The 19,258-nt window shown below is 37.1% G+C and overlaps 1 protein-coding gene across 1 annotated transcript; it reads right to left on the bottom strand.

The window, feature by feature from the left end:
- Positions 1-553: 553 nt before the first annotated feature.
- LOC148045976 (uncharacterized) lies at positions 554-14,058 on the bottom strand. Its single transcript, XM_087714430.1, has 11 exons — positions 13,662-14,058; positions 11,533-12,446; positions 10,943-11,050; positions 10,355-10,407; positions 9,931-9,973; positions 5,795-5,940; positions 4,141-4,254; positions 3,877-3,978; positions 2,959-3,003; positions 1,392-1,433; positions 554-587 (listed from the first exon to the last, which is right to left on the bottom strand). The coding sequence occupies exons 1-11, from the start codon at positions 14,056-14,058 to the stop codon at positions 554-556; spliced, it is 1,998 nt and encodes a 665-aa protein (XP_087570556.1).
- Positions 14,059-19,258: the final 5,200 nt, after the last annotated feature.

The raw sequence follows: 19,258 nt of genomic DNA, 5'->3' as shown, positions 1-19,258 counted from the left end.
GTGCCACAGGCTGATAGCTTCCATGCCACGCCGCATTGACACAGTAATTGCTGCAAAAGGGCCCAAACCAAGTACTGAGTACATATGCATGCTTATACTTTTCAGAGGTCCGATATTGTTCTACGTACAATCCTTGTTTTATTGATTGCATATAATATTCTAATTTTCTGAGATTGTGGATTTGGGGTTTTCATGAGCTGTAAGCCATAATCATCACAATTATGACAAATCACAGCTTGAACTATCTTGCTTTGCATGTAATGAGTCTATCTCATATATTAGTTTCACCTTTTAAGTTGCATTACTGAAATAAATGAACTTTTGCACAATATTCTAATTTTTCGAGTTTCACCTGTATATAGATTTTATCATTGTAGCTAACAGGGCTGTGAGTAATAAGAACCTTGGCCCAACCCAATTGCTGTTGCTCCAGATGGGAGAATAGCTATTCTGAAATGTTTTAAAGCCTCAGGATACGGATAACAATAAAAATATTATTTAATAGTAAAATATATGGCAATAAACAATGTTCTATTTAAGAACAGGATTAGGATTAGTCTTCTTCCTCGTCCTCTTCCTCTTCTTCTCTATAGATATAAAAGAAATAAAAGATGATATTACAATGTGGCTATAAAACTACATATTTTTCTAATCAGTCTCTTCAACTTTTGTCAAGCTATTATTATTATAATTGATCTAGTATCCTTATTCTCAGGTGCTTCTAAAAAAATATCCTTATATTGAGGTGCCATTATTTTTTTGAAAAGGGCAAGAATTTCAGTATTTCAGAGCTGCATTTCAACAACCCTCTCATAACCAGTTGCTCTAAGAGAAAAGGCTTCTGTAACCTCCCATAGAATCTTCTCACAATGGCTACTTTGGGTCTGGCACCATCACTTTCTATCTATGGTAAGATAGGAAAGGAAGAAGTGAAGCCATAAGGTGATCAGTAGGTTTCTGACTATTCTTCAAATATAGGGTCCAGTATAAGAGTAAATATAGGATCCAATTTAAATACAAATAGAAAAGCAAAACTGAAAAAGCCTCCAATCTGTTAGAATCAGATAGATGGAAAAATGATTGGAAGTTACATCCACATGTATGCAACAGAAACATACAATGAATATACACTGAAAGGAGTATCTGCTCCCTTTCGTAATAGGGGTTTGGTAGTCCTGAACGGGAATAGGCAAAAAGTTGTTGTTCTTTTCTAGTTTTGCTCCTTCCTTTTCCTATTTCCTACTAGAACTTTTTCTTTCTACTGTTGAACAGTGAAATAAAATGATGAAATTATGAGATGTTTTACACATTAAATGTCCTATAATGCATTCTGAATTACTTCAAAAATTCTTTAAAAAAATACTCTTCACTTGCCTACTGAAGCTACTTACTCTTTTTGGGAAACACCTTCAGTGTCTTCTGCTTCTGAAGGCCTGGTTAAAACAAAAAATAAAAGCAGAATTTAAGTATTGTTCTGGCAGCAGTTGAATATTTCATCTTATCGGGTCAGCTTGCCCTCCTCATTTATCTATTTATTTATTCAATTTAATTGCCACCCATCTTCTTCCTGAGCAACCCAGGGAGGCTTCTGTTACACTACAGCCACCAGAGACTCCTTCCTCACTGTCACTTTGTTTCAGGCCGAGGAGCGATGCCTCCGAGGGCTGTCACTGGATGGCATCTGAGGCCGCCTTGACCTTTCTGCCCCGTGAAAAAAAGAGTAGTTCCCCTCTCCGCTCTTACTTTCCTCAGCTTGCGTGCTATTTTGGGGGGGGGGAGAGTTCCCCTCGGCTGCCCCTCCAGGAGGATCACCAGGCATCCTCTACAGGTGGGAGATTGAAGGGGTGACTGCAGGTGAAGAGCCGCAACGGGTTTTGCCAATGCAAGAGAAAACTTCAAAGTCAGTGGAGGTGGTATGTGGCTGGTTTGCCTTGTTCCAACTTTCCCCGGGTGCAAAATGCTTTAAAAAAATTTAATTTGGGGGGGAGGGTTGTAAAGGGTTAAGGGTGCAAGGGTCCTGTAACTTGACAGCTTTAAGCTTGTACACTTCGAATGCCAGAGTTCCTGAGCCAACATGACTGGAGGAGGAATTCTAGGAGTTGAAGTCCACAAGTCTTAAAGCTGTTGTTTGAACGCTCCGGGTTTTGTTTTGTTTTTGTAAAGGTTTAAGGGTGTAAGGGTCTTGTTATTTGACAGCTTTAAGACTTGCACACTTCAAATGCAGAGTTGAAGAGTTGTACAAAGTATACATGGTTATAAAAAATATACATGGTTGTAAAAATTATTCTGCTATGCTGGAATTTTATTAAATAATATATTACTACAACATTTGGTTCAGAATATTTTTTTCCTTGTTTCCCCCCTCTAAAATTTAGGTGCATCTTATAGTCCAGTGCATTTTATACTCTGAAAAATACGGTAAGCCTCCCTGGGAGGGAGGCATTCTCTGCTGCTCAAATTCGGGGAGCAAATTATTTTGGGCCGTTTCCTGCACTCAGCTAGAAACTCTCATTTGGGTTTGGGGAGTGGGGCAGTCTGGAAAGAATGCTGCTTTTTGCCTTGTAGTTTCAACCAGGTTAGTGAGTGCTGGAACTAGGAGGCATCCTCTGCTTCCTAGTTCTGCTTCCCCCAATTTACATTTTTAATTCAGAATAATCTTAGAATCTGAAATGTCTTCAGCTACTAAAAAAATGGACCCTTTATTTTTCCAGATTATTTCATACTATTACAGTACAGGAGGAATTAGGATGTTTCAATTGTGTGTGCAGCATATTTTATTTTTGGTTTATATATGTAAAGGCTTTTAGATGTGTAAAGTTGTTGATTTTAATAACGATGAAGCTGCAATAGTAACAGTACATATTAGATGTTGTTTTAAACAAACACATTACTTAGAAATAACTTGGAGGAAAAAAGTTCTAAGTGAAAGAACATCCCTTGACACACTGTAGTACTCACTCAGTCGCTGGTTCGGCTTCACTAGCGGCCATCTCTTTTTCTGACCTGACAAAGAACAAACAAACATAGAAGTTAAAAAGAATTCTGCTTCAGCTAAGATTGTCTCCTTTCCTTCCCAGGAAATATCTTGGAGGAAAAAGCATATGTTAAAGCATATAAGTTAAATAACAATCCTTGAGAGAGACTCTATTACTCACTAGCGGGTGTTTCTTTTTCAGTCCTGACAAAGAAGAGAAAGGTGTTTTAACAGAGGAGAAGTTAAAAAGAACTCTGCTGCAACTGAGATTGCATCCTTCCTACGGGCACATTATCCTGGGAAGGTAATGGCTCATTTCTTTTCAAACTTCTTAAAATGAAAGGAAATTTAGACTGGATTGTCTCAACCTCAAAAACTTTTAGATGTTAATATTAAGCATGGCTGGCTAGGGAACTTTGGGAGATGACATCCACTCATCTTAAAGATTCTGTGATTGAGAAACATGCTGTAAATAAATTATCCTCTCCATTCTATTGGAGATTTTTTTCCCCTCCTGAGCAAAATAAATCAAATACTGCTCCAACCCAATTTGCTTGCCTAGGAATTTCGAGCCGCCTCTCTTAATATAGCAACTCTAAAACACAATCAGTTTATATAAATATGATTAAGAATAGCAACAGCACTAAGACTTATATAGCTCTTCACAGTGCTTTAGAGAGTCAGGTTTACAGAGTCAGCATATTACATCCAACAATCTGAATCCTCAATTTAATGACACTGAAAGGATAGAAGGCTGAGTCAATCTTGAGCCAGTCAGGATTGAACTCCTGGCAGTCAGCAGTTGAGTCAATACCGCATTGTAACCACTGCGCCACCTTGGAGGTGGATTACCTTCAAGTAAAGGAATACTATCCCACACATTTAACTCTACAGATACTCACAGTTTCTTTGAACTGGCCTTTTTAATAGGCTCTGGAGCTGGAGCTGGTTCTGGTGCTGGTTCTGGTTCTGGTTCTGGTGCTGGTGCTGGTGCTGGTGCTGGTTCTGGTTCTGGTTCTGGTTCTGGTGCTGGTGCTGGTGCTGGTTCTGGTGCTGGTGCTGGTGCTGGTGCTGGTTCTGGTTCTGGTTCTGGTGTTGGTGCTGGTGCTGGTGCTGGTTCTGGTTCTGGTTCTGGTGCTGGTGCTGGTGCTGGTGCTGGTTCTGGTGCTGGTTCTGGTGCTGGTTCTGGTGCTGGTTCTGGTGCTGGTGCTGGTGCTGGTGCTGGTGCTGGTGCTGGTGCTGGAGGTTCAGTTGCTGCTGGTGGAGGTGGTGGCATTTCCCTAGGAAGATAAAGCAAAAACAAATTGAAACTGTTAATAAAGAACAACATTGTGATCTTTTATTTCCTTTCCCAGCATTTCACAATTTATCTAAAGGTAGCAACAATTGTGAAGGAAATAAATAAATAATAAGTTACTCTTTCGTATAAAGTATAAAATGTAACCCAAAGGTATGAGACTCTTGGCGCTGTTTTTCCTGATTGTAAATTTAAGCACAAATATAAGCAGTAAAGTCAATACTGGATGACTTGCTAAAATTCCTTTGACATTGAAAGACAGACAAGCAGACCAATTGGTGAGATGGTAAAATCCACCTCCTAAATTGAAATAACAAAAGAAGCACAGATTAGGAAAAAAAGGGGGGTCTGCAGGAAAAGTCATGCTGTCCTCTTGAAATGTGAATTAACCTCAAAGATTGATTTTGGAAATGGGGAGGGGTTCTTCTTAGGCGTCTCGCGTAATGATTAGAAAGGTATAAATTGTATTACTTGAAGCCTGTCTTTGCGTTCCTCGTATTCAAGCCATGGGCAAGAATATGACCGGCCGCGCTTGCAACCGCTTTTTCAATTTCTTTGCAATAAAAACTTTTGAATTGTGAACCACGCTTGTCTTTTGAATTGTGAGCATAAAAATTGGGATTTAATATCTCACAATTGTGTGTTTGCTCATAAGAATCCTAAAATGGCTTTGTTGCAAAACCCAAGGCCTCAGCTCTGTTGAATTTGAAGTTTAGTTTTTCTAAAACGTCTAAGCAGATTCTTCTAGCTTTTTTCAAGCCTTTGATTCTTATACACGTGTATTTATTTTACGTATTCTCATTCTGCTTCAGCTTGTTGATTCATAGTTGTGACTTAAAGGATAGCTGGGTTAAACTGTTGGACCAATTGTGGGAAGACCCAGACATGACGGTTGTAAACAAACCTATTTTCAAAACCGTATTACACACAAGGGTTCTGCAATGGTGCATGCAATGCCAGAAAAGCTAACTGGTGTCCTCAGCAAACTACAGAAGCAGTATATGAGGAGAACATCTACATTTTTCATTTTTGCAGAATTGTTATGGCTTTTTTCAATGGAAGAAAAAATAGGCATTTCTATGGAATGCCAGACTTTACCTCTATAAGAAATATTTGTATGGCTGCCCATCTTAAAACAAAATTCTGAGTAGTAGTAATAATAAAAATAAAACATAAAATGAAACTATTAGACCATAAAATGAAAACAAAAACCAGGCTCCATATTCATTCCTTTGAGATGTTTCACCACCAGATTCAGATATTCTTTTTGCATCCCTGCACCTGGGTTTGCCGAATCTTTTGGGGAGAGAGTGTTCCATAAGGTAGGGATAGCCACAGAAAAAGGCACACCTCTGAGCTCCCACCATATGGCAAGACTTCAGGAGAGTACCTGGAGCGTACCTACCCTATCCGATCTGGTAGGAAGGGCAGATACTGTCAGGGAGAAGCAATCATCATCACCATACTTTATGAATTTATTTCTTGTAATATGTGCCAAAGGGGGAAAAAGAAAAGAAAAATACCTTGTGAATTCACGACTGAATATCACTTCCTCGTCTGAGGAGTCTTCATAATGAGATTCAACATTGTTGACTTGATTGTGTTCTTTACTAAGAGATTTATATACATCCTTAAGCCAAAGAGGTTTGTCAAAAGAAATTCCTGGAGTCTAAGCATGAGGAAAGAATGTAAAAAAATAAAAAATAAAACTTCAGTCTGAGATTTTAATGTTCATTTTGCATTATCATTTTATTTATATCTCAGATTCAAATTCCAGCTCCTGGAATGGAGGTTTTTCCTGGAGGAATATGTGGCTGGCAAATTAGAGCAAACTTAACTGTGAACTCCTACTTTGGTCATGAGTTTTAATTCCCTCTTTATGATAGAGAATTCTGGAATGTATTTTGTTCTTCTGCTAATTAGTATTAGTAGCCAGTAACATTAGTAGTTAGCTGCAATTAAAAAAATTCTTTCAGTATTAGCATTCCTAAACTTTGCAATGTTGTTATGCTTAATATATGCTATTTGATTTGAACTTAATTATGATGTATGAAATAAATGTATGCCTTAACATTGTATGGAAATAAGGCTATTATCAATTCATCTGGTAGATACCACTCTGGTTTAAGTGAATTGTTACTATTATTCTTATAGGATCTTTTCAAAAGATTAATTTTGCTTCATGCATGATATCTCCCACATTAATGGGTGTGACAGAACTGGAAAAGATACAGTAGTTGCAAACTCTTCAAAAGCCATCTTTGTCCATGGTGGTATATTTAATAAGTCACAAATGGTTGTAGCAAAATTTTCTCCTGGAAAAATACCATAATATTGTACACAAAATATATAAAACTGTAAGATATGATTTACACATCTGACTCAATACATTTCACAGATTAAGTCAGATTTTCCCTTCAGGTTTTGTGAATCCAGCCATTGAGATTTATTCCATAAATAATTTTTGGTCATCCATTCTCAGAGTATGTTGCAAAAATCATTTCCAGAAAGCATACACAGATAACTGATTCAGCTGGATTCATTAACTTCTTTATATACATAGTAATAGATGAATTAATGTACAATATGTCAGCTCCGAGGCCTGAAGTTGCCATTCTGGGGAGAAGACTAGACCAACTGCCAAGACTCACCGTCCCACCTACACAAACTGAAGAAATTCATGCTAACAATCCATGATTAATTGCCGTGTGGTTTTGCTCTGAGTCACAAGGTGATGGGTGTGTGCACGTGTGGGGTGCAGCTTATTTTAATTACCAGTGTAACTATAAAAGGTGGTGGGAAGCACAGGGTAGCAGCTCTGACAATTTATTCATTGCCTTAGTACTTTGTTGGTCAGTTTGTGCCGAAGGAAGAATACAAACTGCATTTCAAACCGTTTCTGTGTTTGGCTGGTTTCATTATCCCTTCGGAACCTGATGCCAGTAACTTAAAGAACATGCATGAACGACGGCTTAAAAACAACAAAATCATAGATCGGCTAATCAGAAGATATAGATTGGATACAAGAAACATCAATGAAGCTGTAGAGATTGTAAAACAGCAGATAACAGCAACAGCTAGAAAAATTGAAAGATATGAGGCACGAATCATCCAATATAAACAAAATCAGCAATTTCGATCAGACCAACGGCATTTTTATCAAAGTCTTAATGTAAATGGTGACACCAAAAGTGAAAAACCAGAAAAACAGGCCACAGTTGAATTCTGGAAAGAATTGTGGGAAAATGCAAAGGACTACAACAAGGAAGCAAAGTGGATACATGACTTTGAGAAAAGCATTGGCAACAAACAAATGTAAGTATTAGAAATAACAACTGAGATGGTCAAAAATTGAGTTAAAAAGGTAAAGAATTGGACATCACCTGGAAAGGACCAATTACATGGTTTCTGGCTCAAATATCTGACCAGTTTACATGCAATATTGGCCAGGCAACTGAATGAAATTTTACAAAAGGGCCAAATTGATGAATGGTTGACAACTGGAAAAACATACTTGATTCAGAAAGATGCAACTAAAGGAACAACACCTGAAAACTACAGACCAATAACATGCTTGCCAACAACCTTCAAATTATTCACAGGCATTATTGCAGATAACATGATGGATTATTTGGAAACAAACAACATCTTGCCAGTAGAGCAAAAAGGCAACAAAAGAAGGAGCAGGGGCACAAAAGATCAGCTTCTAATTGATAAAATGATATTAGAAAATTGTAAGAACAGAAAAACAAACTTGAATATGGTCTGGATTGATTACAAAAAAGCATTTGACTCACTGCCACATAGTTGGATCATGCTTAGAAACAACTGGCATTAGCAAAAATATTACATCCTTTACTGAAAAGGCGATGAAACAATGGAGAACTGAGTTGGCGGTAGGGAATGAGATCTACGGAATGGTTAATATCAAGCGAGGAATTTTCCAGGGTGATTCACTTTCACCTCTTCTCTTCATCATCGCAATGATCCCACTATCAGTAATCTTTAAAAAAATGAAATTAGGCTACCAAACAGCCAAAGCAGCTGAAAAAATTTCGCATTTACTATATATGGATGATTTGAAACTCTATGGAAAGTCAGAAATAGAAATCCAATCATTGACAAACACAGTCCGAGTATTCAGCACCGATATTTCAATGCAGTTTGGCATGGAAAAATGCGCCACTGTATCCATAAAAAGGGGCAAAATCACTGCATGTGAGGGAATTGAAATGCCCAATGGCCAATTAATTAAATGCAAAGAAAATGAAGCCTACAAATACTTAGGCATTCTGCAGTTGGATAACATCAAGCATGGAGAAGTAAAAGCTATTGTCAGGTGAGAGTACACCAACAGAGTTAGGAAAATTTTGAAATCTAAATTGAATGGTGGAAATACAATCAAGGCCATAAATACCTGGGCAATACCAGTTATAAGATACACAGCTGGTATAGTTAACTGGACACAAGCTGATTTGGACCTTTTGGACCGAAAAACCAGGAAACTAATGACAATGCACTACAGTTTACATCCACGTGGTGATACTGATAGACTATATCTGCCCCGAAAATCAGGTGGCAGAGGATTATTACAAGTGAAGCAAACAGTTGAAGAAGAAAAACATGCACTGGCTGATTATTTAAAAGAAAGTCAAGAACATCTATTAATCGAAGTAAAGAACAAAAATCTACTGAAGGCCCAACAGACAAAACAAGAATACAGAAAAGATGTAATAAAATCAAGAATGGAGAGTTGGCAGAACAAAGCACTGCATGGTCAATTTCTGGAAAAAATAAAAGATAAAGTGGACAGTGAACAAACTTGGTTATGGTTAAAAACAGGTACATTAAAGAAAGAAACAGAGTCACTAATCCTGGCTGCGCAAGAACAAGCTATCCGCACAAATGCCATTAAGGCCAAAATCGAAAAATCCTCTGATGATGCCAAATGCAGACTTTGCAAAGAAGCTGATGAAACTGTTGATCACATACTCAGCTGCTGTAAAAAAATCGTGCAGACTGATTATTATTATTATTATTATTATTATTATTATTATTATACTTAGGAAAATTGCTGCAGGCTGTGAAAATGGAGAATAGCATAAAAACAACAGAAACAAAGGCAGAATATAAAGAAAAACAGCTGGATGACAGATTAAATAGATGGAAAACCAAAGCTTTGCATGGACAGCACCTGAAAAACATTGAAGGCAAATGTGATGACAACTTGACATGGACATGGTTTAAGATGGGAACTGTCAAGAAATTATTTTTTTATTTATTTAATATGAAACTCCATCAAATGAACATTCAGAAATGCATCACAAATACCATTGACTGGTACTAATGGTTGATATGGGTTGCTGCCAGCATCCTAGATAACAACCAAGTACCTTCTTAAAATATATGATGTTCCAAGTAGCACAGTTTTATGCAGTTCCGCTGGTGTTATTGCAGGAAGCTGAAGTTTGTTGATGTATCTTATAAAATTCTTGGCATGGTACCAAGTGCCCTGATGATGGTAGTGATGGTGATGGTGATGATGATTAAATTCAGGCTTGCCTAAATCACATCTGTATTTATGGGAATGTGGAGACATGTTTTTCAGATCCAATAAGAAAATTGAAGGTCACCAGTGGTTGCCTCCACATGTACATACCTGTTTTTCAGGTGTATCTTTCTTCTTTTCCTCCAGAGGTATCCTTAAAGAAACAAAAAGAAAATAATAGTGAGATCTTAGACTGGATAAAATCCTTTTGACAATGTTCAAATCAAATATGGCATGCATTTCTGCACTTAAGGAGTATACAAGAGGAGAATGGAAAGAAAGATATGAGGCCAATTGAGGAATGTAGCAGGAAGCCTAATGCAAAACATACAAATTCAGTCAACAAAAAATCAGATTCTTTGGTGATGTTTTCAGTGTTTTCGATTTTTAGATGCGGCATCTTGTGAACTAAAATTTGCTTTTTAAGAGTAAAACTTATAAGTGCATTGCCATCTAATCTTGAGACTGTTCCTCGTACACAGGATTTTCACAGTAGAGAGTTGCAAATAACTAAGAATCTCCAGGCAAGAGTTACCCTTCTGCAGGAGGGGTTCCTTCTTTTCCTTTGGCAACTTGATGACAAGAGATCTGTGGAATCCAAAAAGAGAGTTGCGGTTGTGAGGGATAAATGTAAATATTTTTCACACTGAGGAAAAAGAATCAATGACTATCACAAATGGTTTTTTCCCCTGCTTCTCAATAAGAAACCTTTTCTTTTTCTCCATCTTCTCCTTATAAAAAGGTGTGGGGTCTCCAACATGGTCTTGGTAAACCCCATGAGAAAATCTTATGGAGCAAATCAAGCCTACCAGCCAGACGTTCCCTCTCAGAATTGAAGATGGAATGAATCCAAGTTTAATACCCACATTTAGTCTTGATTTATTCCCCTCACCAGTAATTTTACAAAAATCAATCCCACCCTTTCTTTGAGGTGATAATATATTACATTAAATCCTGACTGCAGTAAAGTGGTTTCCAAGTTACAGTGTTCAAGCAAATGCTGGCTCTTCACTAAAGCAGTATATTGAGAGTTTGAAGAAGTTTATCTTTTCATTATTGGACTTTGGTATATAGTGGGTAAATAAAATAATATAAGGATCTCTAGAAAAATATTTTAGCTTACCTCAACCAAACAAATTAATAAAATAACAAGCACCATCAATGTTGTCACAGAAACAGCCAACCACCATTTGAGACTACTCCCATATTTTCGAATTCCCTGCTTTGGTATCTGCAAAGAAAAGTAAAGTGGAAGGTGGGCCTTTGCGTATTTTAACATAAGAAATACACGATACTACCCTTTAAAAGCAATAACAGTTTTACCAATCCAGTTTTATGAAAGTAATCATATCTGAAATTTCTGATTTAATTCTAATAAACCTCATTCAGCTTTCTCTTGCTTTCATGTTTCAGTTACTTTCACTTTGTGCAATATACAGGCTCTCCCCAGATGCTGATCTCAATTTGTAAGAACCTTACATGTCGCTTATCCTTGTATATAGAGATGGGAATCAGGAAGAGAAGTGCTCTTGGCACATGCACATTACAATAAACAATCCAACAAGACTTTTACTCAAAAAGAGTAATTGTCTTTACAGAAATGAATGCACAATTTGCCTCAATTGGGCCTTCTGGGGAAAATAAGGGAGACATCTGGGTAACTAAATCTTGTAATACTCCTATTCGTGCACCTTTTATGTAGGTTGATTTTACCTTATCAGAAGGTTTCTCCATTTTTCTGGAGCTTGCTGTTTTCATTTTAGGTTCCTTTTTATTTTCAGTCAACAATAAGTAGGGTTTAAACACATCAGATGCTTCCTGGACGTTTTTTTTCTTATAGAGGTTTTTCATTATAGCCCTTAATCTAGAGATGAGAGAAGCACAAGACCTCTCAGTAGTCCGTTCTCTGCAGTCCACTTTTAACATACGGATCAATTGGGTAATTAGTTTTCTCCTAGACTTATTAAGAATCAGATGTTCCAATTGTTTTTTCAACTCAACTTCAAAGGCAGTGCCCTTAAGAAAATTCTTATTAGTGTATAAAATGTCAGATAAAGGGGGGACAGGGGTGGTTTGTTCCTGATACTCCCAAAGTGCTTCATTGGATAATGTTTTATCAGGCAAACCCAAAAATTTCTCTGCTTTTTTTTTGTTATGACGATTTTTCTTTTTAATGTGTGCTCTGATTAGAAAATGATCTCCACGTCTGGGCCTTGTTGATCTGTTGTCATATTTCAGAAACAAGGATATTTTACTAGGGCTTTCCGTACCACCATCATCCACTAAACTAGGAGGCAGCTGAGTTGAAAACTGCAGAATGGAGCGCTTTTGTAAAGCGTGAGCAGATGCTTGATGTTTCCCTTTGAGAGTCACCTTCGGCCACCTGTTAACCATCAGAGCTTCTGAAATTTCAGTAGGAACTTCCTCTTGAATCTCCAGTTCAGGAGTTTTCTCTTTGTTTCCTCTAATTTTTTCTTTGACAGTCACCTTTGGACCCGTATAAACATTTAGAGCTTCTAAAATTTTCCTAATCACTTCCTTTTGCATCTCCAACTCATGAGTTTTCTCATTGTTTTCTCTTATTTTTCCTTTGAGAGTGACCTTCGGCCCTATATCAACCTTAAGAGCTTTTGAAAGTTCTGTAGGCATTTCCTTCTTAATCTCCAGCTCATGAAGTTTCTCTTTGTTTCCTCTTGTTTTTTCGTTGAGAGTCACCTTCGGCCACTTCTTAGCTTTCAGAGCTTCTGAAATGTCTGAAACAAGCTTCTTGTTATTCCTCAGAGGGACTAGTCGCCTTGCCATCTTCCTCCATTTTTCCTCCATTTTATTTGAAGCTGGTTTTACTTGCTCCTCTGTACGTATTCCTTTAGGTGTTTTAAGTCTTCGCTTTTTTGTTACCAACTGAAGAAAGAAGTCTTCTTCTCTTGCATTTCTCCCAACCACATGAACCTCTTGTACTATTTTTTGTGGACTCTTTAACAATTCCAGAGGACTTTTAGATCTCATGTTGATATCACTGGAATGTTCTGAAATTTCTGTGGCCCCTTCCTTTTTAATCTCATGAATTTTCTCTTTGTTTTCTGTTAATTTTTCTTCAGCAGAAACCTGTGGCCACTTGTTATTCTTCAGAGGGACTAGTCGCCTCCCGACCTTCCTCCATTTTTCATCCATTTTATGTGAAGCTGGTTTTATTTGTTCCCCTCCATCTGTTACTTTAATTCTTTTAAGTATTTTCCTTTTTGTTAACAACTGCAGAAAGAAGTCTTCTTCTCTTGCATTTTTCCCAACCACATGAACCTCTTGTACTATTTTTTGTGGGCTCTTTAACCATTCCAGGCTTTTAAATCGCATGTTGATGTCACCGGAATGTTCTGAAATTTCTGTGGCCCCCTCTTCTTGAATCTCGTGAATTTTCTCTTTGTTTTCTGTTAATTTTTGTTCAGTAGCAGCCTGTGGCCACTTGTTATTCTTCAGAGGGTGTAGTCGCCTTCCAACCTTCCTCCATTTTTCATCCATTTTAAGTGAAGCTGGTTTTATTTCGGCCCCTTCCTTTTGAATCTCCATCTCATGAGTTTTCTCTTTGTTTTCAGCAATTTCTGCTTTGGTAGTCAGAGGCCCTTGCCACCCTGCAAGCTTCCATCGTTTTTCAGCCATTGTATGTGAATTACGTTTTACTTCATCTTCTGCAAGTTTTCCTGTGTTTTTTTCTAATCCTTGCTTCTTTGTTGGTAACCTAACAACTAAGTCTTTTTTTCTTTGTTTTTTTTGAAGCCAAACCATATTCTGATAGTTCTTAAATCTATCTAGAGAGGTTTTAGTCCTCAAGATTATGTCATAAGCAATATCCAAAATTCCTGAAGTTAAATCCTTTTGGAGTTCCAACTCTTGAGTCTCTACCTTTTTGGTTATTTCTGCTTTGGGTGCCACTTGTAGGACATTGGAAGATTTGTACAGTTTTTTCAGCAGATTTTCATGAGTTTCATCCAAATATTCATGAGGATTTGATTTAGTTAATCTACTCCATAATTTTAAAATTGATGACCTAATAAATTCAATGGAATTACCAATTGTCTCCCGAATATGAGCATTGTAATAACTGGGGGAATTGGTATTCCTTTTGCAATAAATGTTTGAGGCTGGGCATGGAAGTACGAATCCATCCAACCTTTCAAAATATACTAGCATTCCAACCAGGAAAATTTGGGTCACAAAGGGGGCAACACATCTCATGATGCCCATCCCCTCTTGCTCACTTTACCCAAATGAAGGCTGCTTGGAACATTGCAGCCAATAGTTGAGGTGTGTTTATGTGGTTTCCAAGCAACCACATGTTATTCCATATAGAGGCTGCAGGATAATGCCACTGCTGTGACATCATAGACTTGCTAAAAACCATGGCAACAAGTGGCCTTTTTTATAGATATGAGTTGATTTTATGAGATTGCTCAGATATTTGTGATTAATGTTTTTGGGTCGTAGTTACAGTAGGGAATACCATCTGTTTCCTCTGGAGAATCAGATTATAAGGCCTGGCTATCATTCTCCAGCTACTAAAATAAATTACTGCATATTATTACAGCTAGGAAACAGGGGGATAGGCAGTTGAGGAAGGAAAGTAGTAAGACTAACTTATATACCTTCCCATAGTGCTTCACAGCATTCTCTGGGCATCATATTGCTCCTAACAGTCTGGGTCCTCATTTTACCAACCTTGAACAGATGAAAAGCTGAGGCAACCTTGAGCCGTTCATGATCCCTTCCAACTATGGGCAGAGTTAGTCTGCAATAGTGCACGCAAGATAATCATCCACAGAAGAAAGAGCAGAGAAATGATAAATAGAAATTCCTGTGAAACACACAGCTGTGTTCCTTCACCCAAAGTTTATTGATTATATTTGTGTCGCATTGCAAACAACTGAAATCCTGGGAGTTTATATGATGAATACTGTAAGATCCCAGAAGTTTCCCCAAGCAACTGAGATGCCAAAGAGAGTGAGACTCAAGACAAGGCTTGTAAAAATAACAGCTTTTTAATTTTTTTAGCCAAAGCAAAACACGGAAAAAAAGCATGTAAGGAATTGCCACACATTGCGAGAGTGGCTTAGTGTATTATATACATTTTACACCAATAAAAACAAAGATTATCCAACTTCTGATAGAGACAGAAGATAGGTTGATCATAGCACTGTACAGATTTCGACTGGAATATAAACTTGAGAAAGAATATGTCAAAGAAACTTTGGTTGCCTGGGCAACAAACTTTGGTTACAATGTGGAATTGGCTAAATGGGAAAAACTTTGGACACTTAATTGGAAACTAACAATGGCCATGGCTTTTAAAGAAAATCTGTATAAGATGTTCTACAGATGACATCTTCCTCCTACATGGCTCTCCCAAATGTTTAAAAATTTGGCCCAAAATTGTTGGAAGTGCAAAAAAACACCAGGCACCTTTTATCATATGTAGTGGACATGGAATGAGGCAAAAAAATACAGGAAAATAATTCAATCATGGCTGGAACAAATGATAGGATATCAAATTTTGTTCAAACCAGAAATTTTTCCTCCAGGCATAAAACTGGAGGGGTATAAGAAAGATGTGCTTTATCTAATTATTCATGTACTAACTGTGGTGCGTATAATTTATGTGTAGTATTGAGAAAAAAGAAAATACACCATCAGAGTTAGACATATTTAGGAAAATTTTGGCCTGTGCGGAAGCAGACAGCCTCACCCTTGAACTAAGAAATAAAGGGGAATTGGAATATTATGAATTTTGGAACAGATTTTATTATTGGTATAAGACAAGATGACAAGATTGGAACAAACTGTAATTAATGTGATTGGATAGAAGGATAAATAATGTATTAAATAGGCTAATAGTTATTGGATGAGATTATCTGTATATAATGTGATTGTATGGTCATTACAGCTTCACGGTGCTGCACTGTTTTAAATGTAAAAACAGTAAAAATATATATTTTTTAAAAGAAACAAGTTTATCCAATCAGACAAAGGTTCATCACCAATGGGATCTTTAAAGCATTCTTTGTTCAGGAACCTGTCTCTGTCCATGCTTTGCTAACTTACAGAGTATCCCTCGTCCTTGTGTGCTTGTGTTCCTAGGCAGCCCTCACCTTATCTATGGAGCAGGATGTTCCTGGGAACTGTCTCCAAGGATGTGCCTTGCTCTGAAATAAATTACAGAAGTGAGAAACCAGATAGAAAAGGATATAATTCTCTTACAGAATGAATTCCTAACAAATGATTCCTAACCATAGCAAAATAGTATCTCTTTAACAGAAGCAAAGATCAAAGGTTAGATTGATTCGTGTCAATATGTCCTTTCATTTTCGTCTGAGGGACAATTTACAATACTCAGGGTAAATCTAAAAACATAAAATCAATCTTGAGAATATTAAAAATGACAACTAAAGGAAGGGAAAAAAGCAGTAACAGCAAAAGTGACCAAAAGTAATTAAATGTCCGAGTACAATCTGGGAAATCAGCCTGATTTCCAAATTAAGATTTTAAAAAAGGTTAAACTGTAAAGCAATTCCTCCAGGCTTCACTTCTGTCACACTTGGGGATGATAAAGACTAGGGATATTTATGGAGAGGAGGGAACATGATGATGGTATTTGCATTTGAGTGCCATGGCAAACAGAAACATCCTTGTATCAAATGTCCTAACAAATGAATTGATTGCTGGTGGCTTTTGAGTGATTAAATTGCCACATGCGCATCATTTCGCTATAACTGCTGTTGACACACATACCCTCCCCAGAATCTTCCTTTGACGAAATGAAAGAGCAAGCCCAAAAATAAATACTTAAGGACTTAGCTTCATGACTAATTTAAATTACTTGCCTCCAAGGGTGGGTTCCAGCTTCTTCTGCTGCCGGTTCACTCAGGGGTGCACTTCACATGCGCGTGATCTTGATGCGTACTATACACACATGTGCAATAATAAAAAATTCTTCTGCGCATGTGCCAAAGCAAAAAACAAAATGGTGGTGCCTATGGCTCTGCCGATAGAACTGCTTTGGGGGTGTGGCAGGCTAAGTTAATATCTACTCAGCTGACCGGGCCAAACTGGTAGGAACCTACCTCTGCTTGCCTCCTTTTAAACATTGACTAGTTTCTATCTATACCCCCTGACAATTCCTATATAGAGAAACTTCTCTCTCACATACAAACATAAGCATACAGACCCTGGCACTCCCATACAATTCTTAGTCCTGACAAGAAAAAGAGGACAACGGAAGACAAAGGGGAAGCTGGGCTGGAGAGAAAGGTGAGGGAAAAGCTGGAAAAATAAAGGAGAAAGTAACTGGAAAGAGAGCAAAGATGTTACAAAAGAGAGGATTTCAGCCCAGTTGACTTTACCAAGCCTAATCTCAAAGGCATCCATACTTTTCAATAGCAATATTTGCATTTATTGCTTCTTACTTTCTGATCAATACTTTCCACTATTGTTACCAGCCCATGCTTTACTATAAACAACATATCCACAATTAACAATGTTACTATAATTCCCTTTTATCTTAATTGACTACATACCATTAACAATATTAATATTAATACAATTCCCTTTAGTATAATAATATGTTTCTTCTTTTCCTTTCTCCTCCTCTAACCATTTTCTCTTGGTCTCTCAAAGATTCCGCTTCTTATTAATGTTCTTCTTGTCTCCCATTTGCCTAGCTTTTTCTTTTTCTTATTTTTATAATTATTGCATCTTTTCTTCAGAAACTTTTTTCTCACTTTTAATTTTATTGTTCTAGTAATTTTCCCCAGTAATAGTAATCTTCCCACTATTTTCTTCTTTGCTGTTTGATTGTGTCTTGGGGGGGGGGCGGCATTCCTTTCCCCCATCTACCCTTTTTGTGCCACTGTGAATCCCAGTGAAATCATTTTGAGTATAATATAAGGAAATTAGATGAAAATTGCCAACAGCAATTTGGAAAGGAGGATTAGAAAAGTCTGTTATTATCGATGTTTAGCTAGAATAGGACATAAGGATTCTGTGTAATTGGAGGATTTTAGAAATATTAAATGAAATGCCAGTATGTGGTTATGTATTAAATTTTGGTATATTTTATGATGAAGTATGTTTAAAATAATTATAGTCAAATATAAATGGAGGTATAAGGGTAACATGTATAAATATTTGAGTTAAAATACTTGAGTCAATATGAATTATGTTTGATACTGTGGAAGAGATGCACAAAAACCTTTTGTAACCAACTGATACACTTTTTACAGTATGTAAGGAAGGAAGATTTTATGTGTTGTGTTTATTTTGAAAATAAATAAATAATATTTTTTAAAAAAAAATAGTTCATAATACATCCAGGGTTCCATATTGCCAGTTTAACTAATTTAACACATTTTTAAAACTTTTGGGTTATATCACATTTAATTAGAACTTAAAGTCCATGCAGTCCTTCTTCCCCTTTTATTTCCGGATTCTAATGTCCAATTCTAGTATTACTACAAGTCCAATTCAAGTTAAGAATTTATTTTCTTCCACAGCCATAGAGAATCGAAGCCAAACAATGTAACAAAAACAAATGCTGCTTAAAAGTTCTCACAATTCCTGGTAGCCAAGGTCAAATTTTGCAGCTGCACTTTCCCTTTTGCCTTTCACCAAGTGTTATAGTATTCTCTTCCCACCAGCAGATGGCTCTCTCCAATCTGCAATGCACTCCGACCAGCTAATTGTCAAAAATTGTCAAAAACCACTTTAAATCCACACAAAGATGGTGAGAACAAGATTCCTCCAGTACAATATAATTCCTTTTCCCATTACTATGCACCCCCCTTCCTATGGCAGCCAATAGCAAGCAAGGGTAGCAAGCAAACCAGAGGCTGACACTAATCTTGATTGTGTGGGGGCTTTAACTAACCAACTACCATAAATCAGAAGTTGCAAGAACAGGAGATAAAAGAGACATGAACTCGAATCTAGCTCTTTATATGTTTGTTTTAATTGATATGTTTTAAGCAGCTGTGGCTGATCAGAAATGGAAAGTGACAGGGGGAAGAATTAGTACAGAGACAAGTACTGGAAAACGCTAGGGTTTTTCTTTTCTTTTCTTTATTCTCTCCTTCATCTTTCTATTTTACTACAAAAAATTAAGATGGCCCCAGCTTCACTTCAGGTCCCACAGTAGCTAAAACGTAAGGTGGACCAGAGCCTCAAAATAAGACTTTGTATAACTAACTGCAATCTTGGAACTGGATATTAAGGAAGAACAAAAGACCAAGATAGCTCCCCCACAGCAGTGGAAGTGGACAAATTCAAGGTGGATCAGAACTCTGAAATAACTGTATAGCTAATTCTAACTTTAGAACTGGACATCATGGAAAGCTGGGAATTTGAAGAGCTGCGTGAAATTATTAAAAAAAATGCATAAATCATTAAAATCAAGCCT

The sequence above is a fragment of the Thamnophis sirtalis genome, unplaced genomic scaffold (assembly GCF_051295495.1).
Source record: "Thamnophis sirtalis isolate CommonGarterSnake01/CBP01778 unplaced genomic scaffold, rThaSir2_p1.2 scaffold_4, whole genome shotgun sequence".
Taxonomy (NCBI): domain Eukaryota; kingdom Metazoa; phylum Chordata; class Lepidosauria; order Squamata; family Natricidae; genus Thamnophis; species Thamnophis sirtalis.
Note: the sequence above shows the minus strand (reverse complement) of the source record. Positions and strands in the feature narration are given on the sequence as shown.